The sequence below is a fragment of the Heliconius melpomene genome, chromosome 13 (assembly GCF_056956725.1).
Source record: "Heliconius melpomene rosina isolate 202511_hmr_F chromosome 13, ASM5695672v1, whole genome shotgun sequence".
In the NCBI taxonomy this organism is placed as follows: domain Eukaryota; kingdom Metazoa; phylum Arthropoda; class Insecta; order Lepidoptera; family Nymphalidae; genus Heliconius; species Heliconius melpomene.
The window spans coordinates 9275739-9293559 of record NC_140401.1 but is presented as its reverse complement, the minus strand read 5'-3'; the positions used below and the strand labels follow the sequence as shown (position 1 = coordinate 9293559).

Sequence of the window (17821 nt, the reverse complement as noted above, 5' to 3'; positions counted from 1 at the left end):
TTAAAAACATATAGATGTAGTAGATATAGGTATGTATTTTTATCGTGTTATCTTAAAAACGCTGACCGCTTCCGATTTTTAACAATATAATTAATTAATTTAAAAGCTAAGTATATTTGAAATGGATAAATTATTTAAAACTTAGGCAAAGTCACATGTACAAACTAGTCAATACATAAAATTACCCGACTTTTAAATTACAACGTGGTATTCATAAATTCCCTTTTATCGTGGCCACCCGAATGTTAAACGAAGTAACCTTTTATGTTGATTTAAGATATGCTTTGATATCGACTTTTTAGCTTAATTATTATATGATTTGAATTAAAGAAACATGAATAATATTTTTAATTTTTTAACTATGGTAGACTATGAACTATGTTTTTCCATAGTAGGTATATTACGACGAAAACCTTTTTATATGCATTAATCACAATTTTATCTGTTAAAGATGGTTGAAGCGAAAAAATATATTTTCCTATCTGTTTGAGCAAAACTTAAAGCTATTTAACTGCTTATCCGTAACTTCAGTATAAAGTTACACTCAAACCATTCACACCCGATTAAGTTTAAATATGAACTTTAATACTTATTTATGTCTAGTAGCTTCATACGAGTTAGTGTTTTAAACAATAACTGTAAGATTAAATTATTATTCTGGGTTCGAATTCCTTTTTGTAATATTTTAACTTCATACTTCTTTTTAAATGTATATTATAATATATATTTTTATTTATTTATATTTAAAAATGTAAAATTTATTCTCTTATATAATAAAAGTATATAAATATATCTCTATACATATTTATACATTATCTTAAATATATATCATTTGGTATATTTAAGTAATTAAACGAATTATAAATTTAACAGAACGACACGTATCTTCTAACAATATAAAAAAAATAAGCAAACAAACAAATAAAAAATATCAAGATGGACTAAAAGTGCAAGTGTCGAAGTGTGAAGTGTTAAAGTGTCAATGGTTCTTCCCAAACATATAACATGGCACGGGATCGGCCGACGGCAAGACACTTCCACAATCAGCCGGAGCTTAGGAGAGGTGGAAGATCAGGTCTGATGGTGAGATGGATCTTCTTTGTGTGGCTGGCCGGATGTGGACCTTTGGGGAACACAGTGAAACAAGATGGTGAGTGATATTTTTATTAATTTGAAATTTTTATTCTATACAATAGGGTAGGTAGAGAGAAATTAAAGACACTCCGTTGTCCAATTGCCGCCAGAATTTTACGCCAGAATCTTTCAATCTTTCAAAATCATATTTTTTTTATATTTTAACTCTAGATGTCTCCTTAATTAAGGTTTTAACGGACGAAAGAAAAATATATTTAATTATTATTTTCTTGTACATGTGAGATTAGGATCCTACGAACCTAGTCTTACCAAACATCGTTCCCAATAATACACTTTCGTTCTCCAAATTCTGGAGAACTCAAACTCACGCCAACGCAAATGCATCGTTACCAGATCGAAGAAAGGAAAATATTACATATTTAATTTCCTCGAATGAGAATCGAATTCACAACCTGTCGCGCTTACAGTCGCACGCTGCTCCTACGCCACGACTGGCCTCAATCTTTATAAATTGTACCCTAAAATAAAAGAATCTCTTCACTTTCCTACATAACGTGGTACATAAATATCACCGCTGGCAACATTTTTCCATCAAAGGCAGATCGCCCACCGTGACGGGGGGGTTCCGTAGACAATGGTACCAAAAAACACGCCCTTTTGTTTCGGCGAGCCCTCTGACAGCAATTAATGTATTTTCACTGCTTACTTCGTTAAGGTTACATCTTATTTCTGTATTTTTTTTATGTAATGAAATACTTTTGTTTATTTTTTTTTTCGTTTGTAGGTGTAGGTATGTAGGAATCTGAATACGTTGAATATACAAGTTTACTACCTTAGAAAGGAAAATTAGTTAAATTAAATTTAGTTTTTGGTAACACAAGCAATAATAATCATAACAATATATATGAGACGCATCAGTGGAGTAAAATATAATCAAAATATTAAATAAATGCTTACTTTAATTTCGTTAGTATAGAATATTATTTATGACATTTTGGAATTAAGCGATCAACTCCAAATATAATATGCCTTTAAGCTTTAGTTTTTATCGGTTAAGTTTATTTGTTTGACAGCTCGCCAATAGAGCTTAATAACGTATTTTTTGTTGAAAACTCTACTTTTTCATAGTTTTTTTTTTAATTATTTATTATATAATTATATTGTTTTGTAAAAAAAATAAATAAAACCAATAAGAGACTCTCTGTTCTCCATTTTTACCTAATCAAAACTATAGCAAGCAACTGTACTTACACTTGCTATCGTTGCTATTATCGTTGTGAGCGCGATCGACATGCCCACCACCCTACTTGATCTATGACGTCACACATTTTAGCCGCCATATAGCTTCACGGTTTAGTCAGGTTGCTAGTAGTTTAGTCCCTAATACTTCTCTTCACCATTCTCGTCTCACAAACTGGGTGAAAAGTAGAACAGAGAGTTTCAATCTTAACACCAGGTTCCCACTGCCTACCCTGCATTCCCTGCGGGATACCGCGTGAAACTATTACTCTAAAAAAAACATTACATTCATATATAAATAATTAGCAGAAATAACCAGAGACAGTATTAATAAAATATTATTTACGATGACAATACTCGTTTAAAATTCAGTACAACTTCTCTTTAATACCGAACCACTTCCGGTAGCTACAAGCGCTTAGTATTCAAATACATTCTTAAGACTTGTAAGAGCTGAATCACGATTTTTGTTTTAAATATTTTCTTTTTTCTCGTTGTATAATGATTTTTCTGATTAAAGGTGGAACTATTAACTGCTGGAATGATTTCAGGTTAAAATCGACATTAATTTATACAAGATTAATACAAATCTTAATCGACAAAAGGTTGGGAAGCTATTTTTAGCTATATCTTACATAGAGTCGGATAGGCGGAAAGTGGAGAGAGAAAAGAGAGGAAAGTGACACTCCGTTTCCCACTTTCCATTCAATTTTCAAGAAATTGAATAGCGGTGTAAGTTAGTTATTCCTCAAACGGGAAGCGAACCTTCAACCTCTCTATGATTTTTTTTTTATATTCAACCTTGTCCTTTAATTCAACGTGTATGTGACTTTATACAAAAGTGTATATTGTCAAACATGGTATGATTTTAGAAAGGGAAAAGAATTTGAACTCCCAACTATCAAAAGTCAGTCAGTTTTTTTCCTACTACACTAAAAATAAGTTATTTGTTAATTAATTTGTCCAAGATATATTTGAAACAAAACAAAAATTAGTAAATCTTGTACTAATTTACACTACAAATAAAAAATATACATATAAATACATACAAATGTGTCTAAACACCTGTAAACAATACTAAAAATGAATAAATAATCATAAAAAAATATAAAAGGTCATAATAACCACTCTATTTATTAAGGCATTTGCCCTAATAGAGATACCACCTGCTTAGGGAGAGGGTGGTTCCGGATATTGTTCCGAATGATTAATTTTTAGGACAATACGTTAAAATAATATCATCACTCATCGCTCTACGTTCCCTCACCAAATAATAATTATCATTAATAATGGAAATTTAATATTAAATTTAATTAAATGGCCGCACGGTATGGTTATAAATGGAAACCAATAATTGTAGAGACATTATTTTTGTATTTTACATTAAAATCCGTTTCTCTGTTAAATTTTAAAATGTAAATTAATAATAAGTTGATGTGATTTTATTTATAATTATTTTATTTAAAAAATATCCGCAGGGTTAAGATCAGCTACTTTACAGGCAATAATGTATTTTTATGAAACAATTTACTTTAAAAAAATATCAATTTATATGATAGACGCCATCCTGGTGGAATTTCAAAATGCCATGTCAGTCCATATCATTTTCCCCGTTCTATATATTAATAGTAATTAAGTTCGTTCGTCCGTTAAGTTTTTCTAAATCTTCCGAGTTCCGCCTCTCAACACACAATTCCTCCAGAGATTATTAAGTACAAATTCTTCGGTAAGTGGAGAACGGAAATGTCGTAATGGGAACAGTGTATTAACACTAGGTGCCCAGGTTCTCTCTGCCTAACCTCCTATGTGCTGTGCGTAAATTTATCAAGTTTTAAAATTTTCTTTCCCCATAAAAAATAAATATAAAATGAAAAAAAATTGAATTACAAAACTAAAACTGTAAACAATCAGTACAAGAAAGAACTGTTATCGGAAAAATATCGAGACGTCATATTTTTTCGAGTGGTTCAAGTGAATGTAGCACTTCCCAACTTTATAGAGGCGGCGTCTTACTTAACTAACTTGAAATTGAAAGCTATTTCAAACACTAAGTAAAAGAAAATGTACTTAATAAAGTCGTGTTAATAATAAATAGTTCGATATGTTTAAGTTTTTGTTTTGTACAGGAAATAAATTAAAAGTGCATTAAAATGGAAAAAAGGAAATAACAAAAAAGTACAATAAATATTAAAGTTTTTTTTTTATCAGTATTTTCCTGTTAGCTTCACGCTGTATAGATAAATAGCAGGGTAGGCAGAGGGAACCTAGTGTAAAGACACTCCGTGCTCCACTTCCCGCCGCATTTTCAAGACTTCCTGTGTTGTGTTGTTCATGCTTTGTCTTGTTCTCTATCTCATGGTACCAGAGCAAGGACATGAAAATATTTAATAATCCATTTCTCGATTAAAAATCGAATCCACAACCATCGCGTTTAACACGATACAACGACCTCAAAAAAAACAGCATACTATGATTTAAATATATATATATATATATATATATATATATATATATATATATATATATATATATAGCAGCATACATTACTTGATATATGTTCTCAAAAATACAGACACTATTGACATTCCCACACAAAATATAATAAATTAAATAAGAGTTCTTTTATATAACCACACAACATTTTATATTAATTCATATGAAAAATTACTTTCTCTATAGCATGGTCTTATTAATTACGAAGTTGGTCTTTAAAAAAACCCTTAATTTATATATGAAAGGAGTACTTAACACAGATTTTTTTTATTCATTATACGGGATTCCATATTAACGTGAACTGTAGTGAAAAGTCGGTATAAATAGGTTACCGAGGTCGCTCAATTAAAATTAACTGTGAAGAAAAATCACGTTCCAGTCCATTTAAGAAATTAACTACACTGCGAGGGATTTCTTAGCTAACTAACTACAGTTTTATATTGCTTCCTTTGGACAGGTAAAACTATTAGGTGAGATTAAGAGTGGAAATTCATTGATTATTGTTGATTTTTTGTACTAAAATGTTGAGAAACCATTACCATTTAGTGATACAAGTAAGTAAGAGCAACGGGTTCGATTCCTACTCGCGGGAATAAATCATTTTCATTTCCACGCTCTGGGAACAAGACAAGGCGCGGCGTTGAATTCCACGAAAATTGGAATGTAACTAAACCTACCTTATTATATAAACGATACAGCGTGAAAATAAAAAAAATATAACCAAAACCAACGACACTGTCTTTAATCATATTTACTTGTTTTTCTTTAATCAAGAAATGCGTTTAAAATAAAATATTTGTATACAATATGAAAATACAGAACAAAGAAAATTCTTTATAAAATATTTAAAGTGCTATCCTCATAATTAATTTTCCTTGTAATCAAAATAATCGAATATTTTAATTGCTATTAATATGAAGAGAGGCAGTTTCATTTATAATTTATTTTGGGAGAGATATTATATGCATGTATTATTTTGTACAATTACACTACAGGTTTTTGTTGCATATAAATAGTTTTTTTTAATTATCGTACGCAATACACGGCAGAGTGAATATAGTGGTGCATCACTCCGTTTTTCATACAGCAGGTAGAGAGACCCAGTGGCAATACACTATTTTCCCCACTTTTTACCTGAATTCGAGACGTTACGTGTGGAGTGTAGTATAACTGAACGCCGCGCGTTGTCTTGCCAGAGCGGCGAAATCTACTTAGACTGCAACTCTCTTTGCGTTAACTATAAAACGTAAAATAACGTTCTCTACAGTTTAAAAAGGAATTTCTAAAAATACTCTATTAGTGCTCATCACTTTTTCTAAGATAATTATATTCTTTGATTTTTTTATCCAAATAAATATAATAACAAAACAATATATAATAATTGTATACAATTTATTAGCGATATTTAAATCGGCGTTTTTTGGACATTTTAAAAATTGTAAAACTATATAAATTACATATAGGTAGGTCTATCGAGACCTAACATAATATAAACTTCAAAACAATATAGCGAAATGTCTAAATACCAAAGTTCCTGAGATGTGAAGTAGGCCATCCCGGAGGAGCCATACATCGATATTAGGACCAACTCTGCTACCATCTTTATTGTATAAAGTTGGGGTTACAAAACAATGTCATGTAAATTACTCAATAAATATTATATGTGGCAAGATTTATTAACCTTTTGACCTCTGGTTTTTGTATTGTAATTGGGCAGAAAGTGGAGAACGGAGTGTCTTGGTTCTTTAAATACGTAGAGTAGAGTACGATTCGTAAAAATTAATAATTACATTCCTACTAAAATACAATTATTATTATTTTAATTAAACAAACATAAAAATAATAATGTGATACATATATAAAACTTTTTCGTTACTGAGGGACTGATAAACAACGGATATATGAAACTTTGAGAGTGTTAGAGAGCACTAAGAACGGATTTCTAGAAATTCCTACGGGAACGGAAACAACAACATTTTCCATTTCACGTCCTAAAGTCCACACAAACGAAATTGCGGGCGAGGACTAGTCTAATTTACAAAATAACCAACTGATCGCAAAATGCGGTTACCTATCAAAATCTGATACAAAATAATGAATTCTCTAAATCTAAACAATTGCCTTTATAAACTATTGATCGGTTTCTGTTGACAACTGGTGGTTCACCATATAGATATGGCATATCAGGGAATTTATGTAAAATCTGTTTGTGAATAATTTAGATTACTATCTAAATAATAATAATACGTATTACAGAGTCCGTCGTATTTGATTGTCTACATTATGGCCCTAGGTTCAATTCCCATTCCGGCTATTAAAATATTTTTATTTTCTCTCCTTGAAAACAGGAAAACGCGCGGCGTTGAGTTCCGCTAAAAAACATGCAATATTAAACGAAGAATGAGGAAGGGAGACAAAACTATGCGAAAAAAAACCCAAAAAAATCATATTCAACTTTAATAATCAACACTATGTTTGTAAAGAAAGATTTTAATGTAACTTTTATAATCAATTTTCCTAGAACCCACGCCATAAACCTAAGAATATTTTAATACAAAGTAATTTTATATTGAAATACGTCTAAGGTATTTAGGTTAAGAAGTAATAAAACGAACAAAGTTACTGTGTATAGGAAAATCGTTACTTTTTCTGCAGATTAAAATCGTTCTATAGCTATTGTATACATTTTTAATTTAATTTTTTTATATTTTTAAAATACAATTTTTCACTTTTATGTTTTTTTTTACTTCAAGCTGTATCACGCATATAAAAGGCGGCGGCAAAATTGCGACGGAAAGTGGGCAGCGGAGTGTCTTAACACTAGATTCCCTGTGCGGGATACAGCGTGAAAATAAAAAAAAACCAAACAAGTTACTAAGCAGACGGCGATATAATCTGTCTAAGCTTAAATATATGTATTTGCCTACATGTGCCCTTTCCAATTCCACAGGGACGAAACCGTGTGCAGTAGCTATACAAATTCTCACGAATACATCAATTTACGAGGAAAGTTGGTGATCAATGAGCTTGTTTATCAATTAGCAATGGCAGGTGCAGGAAAGTTTTTTTGGGGTCCACTTTGAAAGTCTTATGGATATGCCTACGACGGGTATACTGCATTTTTTAATTAGTAAAATATTACTATTTCGGTTTGTTATTAACTATTGTTTTTTATTTTTAGCGTTCTTTTTATTTAAATTGTTCATTCATATTCATAAATAAAAAATATATAATAAAAAAATATTTGGTTCGACTCTAATATTATAGAACTGATAATTTATTTCTCTTTTAGGACCACTTAGAATATAGCGTGGGTTCAAATATAAACCGTATTTAACCGTATTTTTTTAAATATGGATTTTCTATATATTTTTATTTAAGAATTGTGATGTAAATCTATCTTTCACCACTCCAGTGAGACATGTATAGACATGTTCTTCTTTAAGCAATATCTATATATTTCATACTAGCTTTATAACATTACAAAAATATTTTATAAGTTCTATGACATATAGGCATCTATCGTCGACTCTCGTTCTGTAAAACGTCACCATCCCAGACAGCGTCAAGAGACTGTCTTTTGATACACAGAATAATGGCTTGATTCCATCCTTTGTGTTGCTCTGACACTTCAGGCAAATGTTTTATTTACTGTATGTACTTGGAATATGCGTTTTATATTACAATATTTTAAAATTTTATTCATATATTTAAATTTAATAGGGCAAAGCATAGAATAGAAGTAAATGGGATAGTGTTGCAAATGAGACCGCACCTCTTATTGTAGACGCGGAGTTTGTAGGTTCTTTGAAGACTCAGGATTTTTTTAAGCTTCACCGTTTATTTCTAAGGAAATAGTTAGTTACGTTACGTTAGTTAGTTATAGTTAGACACAACTAGCTAAGCTACACTTTTGAAGTGACGTTCCTCCAGTGTCATAGATATTGTGTTCTCGAAGGTCGCCCGAGGTCTGCCTTTCCTGCTTTGTGAAATGTTAATATTAAAATTGTTTTTATTGTCCCAATTTGGGAAGACAAAGCGAAACGTTCTAAGAACGTTTAAGAAGAAAGATAAAGTATAAAATATATATATAGTATACAAATCATCAATATTTCACGAAAAGAAATGATATTTTGGTTTGCGTTTTTCTCTAAAAAATTGAACATGAGCGTCTTAATTTTTTTTATTGATTATTTTAATAATGTAATGTAATATTTGATTTTTTTACAATTATTTTATTCTTTTTTCATATTATCTAAATTGATAGTTAAAGTTGTTTTACCTTTATTTAACACAAAAATAGAGGTTATATATTATGAAAGCCGCGGTAAGAGTTTAAAACAAAATGACAGAACTGATCCTCTGTAAATATAAACGCTGTGCCTATTATTTACAAAGTTTGTTTAATTTAATAATAGAAGTGTCGAACATGAATCAAACTTGTTTAAACTTTAAATTATTATATAAAATTTTCAAATACCTAAATTAGAAGATTATATTGAAGTTAGGTGGGGTAGGGAAGTGTCTTAATGGACGCGGAGTGTCTTAACTCTTGGTAACCACGTTGTATTTGCTTATCCTGCTAAGTGCGGGATACAGCGTGAAATAAAAAATCTAATAAAATAATGTATAAAATAAAAAATATATACTTATTGAGATTAAAACTAGAAGAAATTAATAATTATTATCATTTCCTTGCTCCTTCAACAAATTGCGGCTAGAACTGTAGAAAATATATCTGTTTTCTTGTAAAATGTACAATTATATAACTCAGTATTCAAAATTATTAAATAACATAAAAATTGCTTAGTTTATAACAAAAGAAATCTCTCTAAAGCAGGCTTTTATTAAAATGAGCTTAAACAATGAAATCACAAGTCCTCGACAGACGGCGCACAGACGTCTGGTCTATTAGTACTACAATAAATATTTATCGAAAATTATTTATTTAAAATATTAATTATTGAATTAGTTCACGAAATTAACGCTACTTTCTTTGAAATTTTCTCGCTGCAAAAAAAACTTAGGCTAAAAAACCCATTTTTTACTTTAACTGAAGGCAATTAATCAAACCAACCAATAGCAGGGAAGGCAGAGGGAATCTAGTTTTAATGCACTCCGTCCCCCATTTTCCGCCGAATTTTCGACGCATTGTGTGTTGAGTGGCGCAACACAACGCCGTGTTTTGTGGTGTTATCACAGAGAAGAGATGAAAATGTAAATAAATAATAATTCATTCCTCCGAGTAGGATTCGAATCAACTGCCGTCGTGTTTACAGTCACACCCATGTACAACTGCGCGACGGTACCCATGTACCTATATTACTATAATAGATTATTATTTTAAACTATATAATAAAAAATATATAAAGCTTATAAGCCACACAAAGTAAATATTCAATTCTTAGGCAACAACGCTCCAACTGCGTTCGTTCGAACGAAAGTTTGTTGAATTAGGTTAGTACCTTAGTTTCGACTGTTACGTTTTGTTAACCTACTGTTGAGTGAAGTATGAAAATTTACTTATTATTTTTGTTATATTCTCGATGTAAATACTATAAAATTTGGCACATATGGCACCTGGTGTTAAGAGACACTCCGTTCCCCACAACTTCAAGGCACTGCATGTTGCAATGCGAAACTCAACGCCGCATTAAGTCTAATAGAACGAGAAGAAGCTAGAATTATTTAAATAGAATTGAATATTCACATCGGTTATATATTATGAAAAATATCGGTATATTATGAAAAATATCTAATTTTAACACGCTAAAGTACCTATATATACAAAAATAAAACCACTTAAACACCCCCTATAGAGGTAGCTACCCTATAGAGGGTAAGGTCGAGGGTGACATGGACGCCAGTTCGTTGACCACTAACTTAGATATCGTATTCTGATATGTATGTATATATGTCATTTTCATATTTCTATATATTTAAAAAGATAAAATTAATAAAAATTGTCTAGATTTGAAAACAATGTCTGCTCGTAAACACGACGGCTATTGATGCGATTCTCACTCTGGGAAATAAGTTATTTTCGTTGCCTAGTCTAGTAATAAGAAAAACCACGGCGTTGTCTCGAATGTTAATAAGCGGAAAGTAAGTAACAGAGTGTCTTGACACTACTTCCTCTGCGCAAATTGCTGTATTTTTTTCAGCTTCACGCTGTATCACGTGATTTAGTACTGAAAAAAATAAATAACGTTGAAATTTCAGTTTTAGGTATGATAAGAATGATGAAACTATTATTTTTAATGATTTAGTTGACTCTCAATTATAAAAACTACAAAAAGCTTATATTTTATACTAAAAAAAATTATGAAAAACTGAACTAAAAACACAATACAATTCCATAAAAATATGTTCAAAGAAGACTTTATTATGATTCTATCTTAACCCATAAGTCCTTAGAAGTGTGTCTAACAATACTCGTAGTGTTATCTCAATAAAAATCTTAATTTAAGTCACGCTTGCATAGCTACCTGGTTTTAGTGGCTTATTAAATTTATAGTACTCGAAATGTTATTATTTGGTCACAATTTATACTGCTATGCTAATATAGTTTGTTCAATTGTACGCGCTAATCTCGGGAACAGCAAGTTGGAATTAAAAAATATTTTTTGTGTTGGATAGACCATTGTATATAAGAAAGTCTTTTGTATATAAAGAAGTCTATTGAGAATAAGGAAGTATATTGTATATAAAGCAAGTTAGAGTTTCATCATCATCATCATCATCATCAGCCTGTCCTCGTCCAAAGCTTGACATAGGCCTCTCCCTCATAGGCAGAGGTTAACTAGTATGAAAATACTCTATTCTTCGCTTTCCGAATTTATTCGAGAGATTGTGTGTTGAGTGGTGTAACTTAACGCTGCGTTTTGCCTATTACTTATACAGGGTGAGTCATATTGAACTTTCCGGTTTTGGAAGGACGTTGCACGAAGAAGGGAAGGAGTAGAAGGGTGGGGATGGTGTCATTAGACGCGCCATGACATGCAGTTTTAGTGTGAGCAATGGCTTGGTCGGGACAACATCGTGCGTTCGTAGTTGAAGAGTTTATTAAAAATGGCGGCTCCGTGATCACAACACAGCGTGCGTTCCGTTTACATTTTGCTATTGGTCGACGTGATCCCATTCCCACTGGACCAACAATCAGAAATTGGGTATCAAATTTTAGAGCAACATCATCAGCATTAAAAACAAGACCACAAGGCCGAATTAGGACGTCAACGTCAGCGGAAAACGTGGATAGAGTGCGGGCTTCAATTCAACAATCCCCTCGGCGTTCTGTTCGGAAACATGCCGCTTCACTAGGATTATCTTTCAGTAGTGTCTGCAGAATACTGCATAGAGACCTTAAATTTCACCCATACAAGATTCAGGTAGTGCAAGAATTAACAGTTAGAGACTTAGACACACGAACAAATTTATGCCGCGACATTCAGCAGATCCCCCGCACTGCTGTTTTGATCTTCAGTGATGAGGCACATTTTCACCTCGCCGGAACTGTCAACAAACAGAATTTTCGATACTGGGCTGAGAATAACCCACGAAACCTACACGAACGACCACTTCACAGCCCTCGAGTGACAGTGTGGTGCGCTATTGCAGAGTTTGGTGTGTGGGGTCCCTATTTTTTTGAAGAAGATGGTCAAGTCGTCACAGTTACCTCTGCTCGGTATTGCGACATGCTTGAAACTTTTCTGAAACCGAAATTGGAGGAATTAACGCAGAATCATGACAACGATAACATCTGGTTCCAACAAGATGGTGCTACAGCCCATACATCCAGGCGTTCAATGGAAATCCTGCGACAAATGTTTCCCGGTCATCTCATTTCTTTGCGAGGTGACGTTGGGTGGCCGCCGAGATCACCTGATTTAACCCCCTGCGATTTCTTTCTCTGGGGTTACCTGAAGGAAAAGGTGTACACGCATCGTCCCCGAACCATCGATGAACTGAAGGCTGCAATCACGGAAGAAATCAATGCTATTCCGCTGAATATGACTCGACGAGTAATGGACAACTTCCGGGAAAGTCTTCAGCAGTGTGTGGTCAATGGAGGTAGACATTTACAGGATATCATTTTTAAAACCAACTAAATTAAAACTGCATGTTATGTGCTTTCAAACAATAAAATAATTTTTACTGCATGTCGCTTTGTTTTTAATACACACCTTATTGAAATCAGAAAGTTCAATATGACTCACCCTGTATTATGCGGCCGTATTCATCGCATGATATTTCAAAAGCTATACTTTAAATAATTTTACAATTCCCAAATATAAATATAAAAATGTAAGGAAATAATTTATTATTGTTCCATTAACAGTCGCTAAACTAACACTAAATTAGTAGTGATATTAGTGATTAATTATAAACGCGACGATAGAATTACTTTCTTTTGCTCGCTTTGGTAAGATACAGTGCGACGTTGATCTGATCCAACACACGAGGTTTCCTCTGCCTACACTGCCATTCGCGGGATACAGCGTAATACAACTAAAAAAAGGCATTTGAATCTACGAGAACGGCAATAAATTTGCCCTTTCACTTAACAATCAACTACATAACATAAACGTATTCTCGAATATTCTAACACAATACGGTAGAAATGCGATTAAAATCCGGTCCTAAAGTCTGGCGTCACGCCAAAACGGATAGACGTAGAAAAAATAAAAAGTGCTTATTTTGGCTTCACAGGGACGTTTGACGAGTCACCCTAAATGGAAAACAATATTTATTACTAAAATACACAGCTATTTATTTTACATTTCATTTAAAACAATTTGTATTATGTTGCCCCGGTATATAAATAAGAAGCTTAGTATTAAAACACTCCGTTCCCATTAAGACACTTCCGTTTCCCATTTTCCACCGATTTTTTTATCTTCAATCTTCTTCTATCCCCTCTTTATTTACAATTTTCATTAAACCGTAACTCAATATCTCCTTCCTCTTCCTTCTGCCACTCGATCAGATAGCAATTTTTTACAACAAATAATAACTTTTTCATACAAAATCATTGACGTTGCAAAGAAGTTGATATAAAGTTCCATATATCATTCTTCTCAGTCGTTTCCACTGACTCATGTATTTCTATTGACTTATATGATTTGGCAAACAACAAAACTTATAAATTATATTCAAATCAAATGAAATTATTATATTTATATAAATGATAAGTGAACTTTTTAAAATGCAAGTGAAAATAAATAAATAATGGGAATCGGTTTGTGGGGAAGGATTCCCCTGCCTACCCCGCTGTAAGCGGGATTCAACGTGAAACTAAAAAACACGATATAGACTAAATACTTTCGTTTCTAAATAATATTTATTAAAATATGTATTATTATATTTTCTGTCATACTTTAAAAGTTATGGCCGACACAGTGCCAAGTATACTGACGTGACTCAGGAGAGCGATCGCCGATAAGATACAACTCCAATGTCGCTATGTTTCTTTTGTTTTGCAGTTTAGCAATGTTTCACTATGAATTATTAATGTATATTTAAATTTACAAAGTAAATTGTTTTTATTCTTGATTGTGAAAAGATTTCAAATAAATTGTTTATATTACTATAGAAATAATACTTTCTTCTTTTATTCTTATAGGCTTCTCGGAGGGAAACTGGGAATATAGTGTTTAGATACTACGTCCCCACTGAGACGTCCATATCTGCCGATTAATTTAGACATTACGTGGCGTTGAATGGCGGAACACAACGCCGCTTTTTGCGTCTTTACCACAGTGAGAAAATCAATAGTATATTCCAATTTGAGCCAATGTATCATGTTTATTTCTTCAAAACGAAAAAAAATACAAAAAAATATAACAATAAGCGAATAGACGTATTATATTAATAAAAAAAAATAAAAACAATAATTTTGTGAAAATTGCAAATGAAACTAATGATATCTAAGTAAAACTACAAAAAAAAACCACTTCCGCCAATACATCTACGAGTACGTATCGAGAGTCACCTCCTCTATGGATGAAGATCCTTCCAGACCTTCAAGAAACATGCAAATAAGTCACAATTAAGCTAACTAAACGACCCTAACAATAATAATAGAGCTGTTTGCCCACAAAGTGCTTTGCTGTGTCCCAATTCATCATCTTCCAACTGCTGGTACATTAATAATATGACGGATGGCTGGCTGTTGCTCTCTCTTTCGTTTGACGTTTGAGTTTGCGCGTTATCTGTTTAGATTTGACAGTTTGTTTTTTTTTTTCTATTTATTTCAACACAGTGTCTTAACACTAGGTTCCCAGGTTCCCTTTGTCTACCTTGCTATTTGTGGGATACAGCGTTAAGCGAAAAAAACAACAAAAAAATATTTATAAAGAAAAAAGCATAAAAACAAATATATCTATTAAGATAAAAGTATAAAAACTTTTTTCTTGTACACAATCGCTACCTCTACTTGCCTAATGTAGGGGGACGTCTCGCGATAACTAAGCGAAGCTATTTAAAAATTATTGATAGCTACTTTAAAGATAACTTCCTATCTTACGTACCTAGAGGGAACTTTCAATTCTTTATCGCCCATATCCCACAATTTTAGGGAGTAAAAAATATAGGGACTGTTTCGTCCAAATTATATTACTCAGTTTTGCATTTTGTATAATACTTTTTTAGCTTCACCTAACCTAGAACCTAGTGAGAGGAACCAACGCACTGCCCAAAGCGTGGCGTTGGGTTACCCCTCACAGCAGGCAATATCTCAAAAATTAGGGTGTAATTTTTTTTTAATCCATACCAATAGTTCGTGAGATTAGTGTATTCAACCAATATAAAATCTTCAACTACATAATAATTAATATTAAAAAAAAGCTCTCGATAAAAGCTCTAAAATGTAGACAAACAGAAACTAGAAAAGAGCTGATAACATTAAGACGACTGAAAATCTAAATCAAAATCGGTTCATTCGTTTGGCAGCTACGATTCCACACACAAACACAAACACGTCAAACTTGTAACTCTCTGTTTTCGTGGGTTAAAAATCGAACCTACTACCACATTCTCAAAAATACATACAAATTCTAATGAAATATTATCAAAACATAGATAACATTTAAAAATCGTACCTAACAAGTATTTCTTAACGTTTTCATGAACGAGGTAAAGTCCCGAGTCGACCGCATCAGTATTCGTTCTGTGCGATTGTTATCACGTGGTCGGGTCCACTTGCGTTTCGAATTTATTGTTGGTACACTTTTGATAAAACTTTTAGATTTATTGTTTATTGTGATCATTATTATTCTCGCTAATAGTAAAAAAAGTTTTTTTTTCATTATGTAAAGTCCGCTTCACGTTGTATCCCGCATTGAGCAGGATAACACTACGTTACGTTCTCTCTATCTACCCTACTATATGTATTATACATCGTGAAAAAAAAACAATATTTATATACCAAAAACCATAAGCATAAGTTTTTCTAATAAACCATTGATTTCTTTTATAATTATTACGAAAAAGCATTATTTAAATTTATATCCAATTATATTTCAGGTCCAATTATAGTATTATAATGTTAAAAATATATATGAAAACAAATTTTAATGATAGGCTTTCCCCTAATCATTATAGAACCTACTACAGAAACTTTTTCGATACAGTGTAATAGCGAATGCGTGCAAGAGCGGAACTAATTAGGGCGGTGAAAATCTGCTCCGTTGGCCTTCGGTGATAAGTTGTTTAGTTTGTTCAATATTATTATACAAAATATATATGATAAGTATAACTTTATTTCATGGTAATCTGTAAAGATTTTCTCAATACTTTTTAAATAATTCGTATTTTCATTATTATGAAATTTAATAGGCACGACATATCATTATTTCTATTGAAAATGATATTCAAAATCATATAGATACTTTAGAATTTTGTTGCCTATGCTAAACAAATCGTAGTGAAAAGGTTCGCCTCGTAAATTAGTCACAAAATCTTTAAAATGAACAAAAAGTTGACAACAGAGGGTCTCAGGCAGAAGCGCAAAACACGTGCCCAGAAATGAAGATAAGAAATTCCCCCGAATGAGAATCGAACTCACGACCATTACACTTACATTTAAACACTATTTCGCTTTACTACGACGCCTTCAAGCCTATAGTCACAACAAAAAAGATACGCGAAGTTAAAAATAACTGCAAAATAACGATGCTCTTCACCTTTTATTAATGAAGAGTGACATTACGTATGTGTAAAGTCAAAGTTTAAATCAAACAATCATTGTCGCAAGCAGAGCAAACCTTCCCCCCTCGTTAGTATCTACAGTACTTTTTTGACGTCTACCGTAGGGCGTCTCCAGTGATTCGAGGGCCTCTGAAAACCTACCCCTAAAACAATATAGCGTTTATTATCCAGGAAATAAGGGTGAAAGTATAGAAAATTATAATTCTAAAAAAACATAGTTATTTCGTTAATGTTTGGACACACAATCGACATGTAAGTTTAACTCTATAAAAAGAGCTGGAAAGTACAAAATGCTACTAAAAATATTTTAGTAATATCTTTATATATAGATAGAGATAGGTGTATAAGAATTCTCCTTCGTACACTCTTGTAACTCTTCAGATGAGTGCCAGAGACTTTCGCGTTGAAAAGTTTCGAAATAAAAACGACGATTCTTTTTACTTTGTATCGAACAAAAACCTCTTGTGCTCTCATTTGGGTACATGAAATCTTAAATATCCAAAAGCTATGGGCCCTTAAAATTTGTAATTTAAACTTTTATACTTGAAACTTTGGAGGATCTGTTAATTAAGCTTCCCTTATTTGTGACGGTCTAATGACACTGGTTACTTTTCCAATACAAAGGGAAATAAGGTCGTAATATAGTTCAATGACAATTAATATTATAATTTATGTTTTTGTCTTTTCAGGTAAGTAAATCATCATTTCTAGGAGACGTTCAAAATTATAAGGTAACTAAAGACTTCATTAAAATATGTTATCTGGTACATTATGAAACGGCATTTCT

The 17821-nt window shown here is 32.1% G+C and overlaps 1 protein-coding gene across 2 annotated transcripts in view; it reads left to right on the top strand.

Moving 5' to 3' along the window:
* Positions 1-17821, top strand: part of LOC146532875 (uncharacterized) — a 92529-nt gene that overhangs the window by 13941 nt on the left and 60767 nt on the right. For both annotated transcript variants that reach the window (XM_085196279.1, XM_085196278.1), the window contains exon 2: positions 874-1150. In XM_085196279.1, coding sequence (XP_085052405.1) covers positions 1006-1150 — 145 coding nt within the window. In that variant the 5' untranslated portion in view covers positions 874-1005. The remainder of the gene's footprint in view (positions 1-873; positions 1151-17821) is intronic.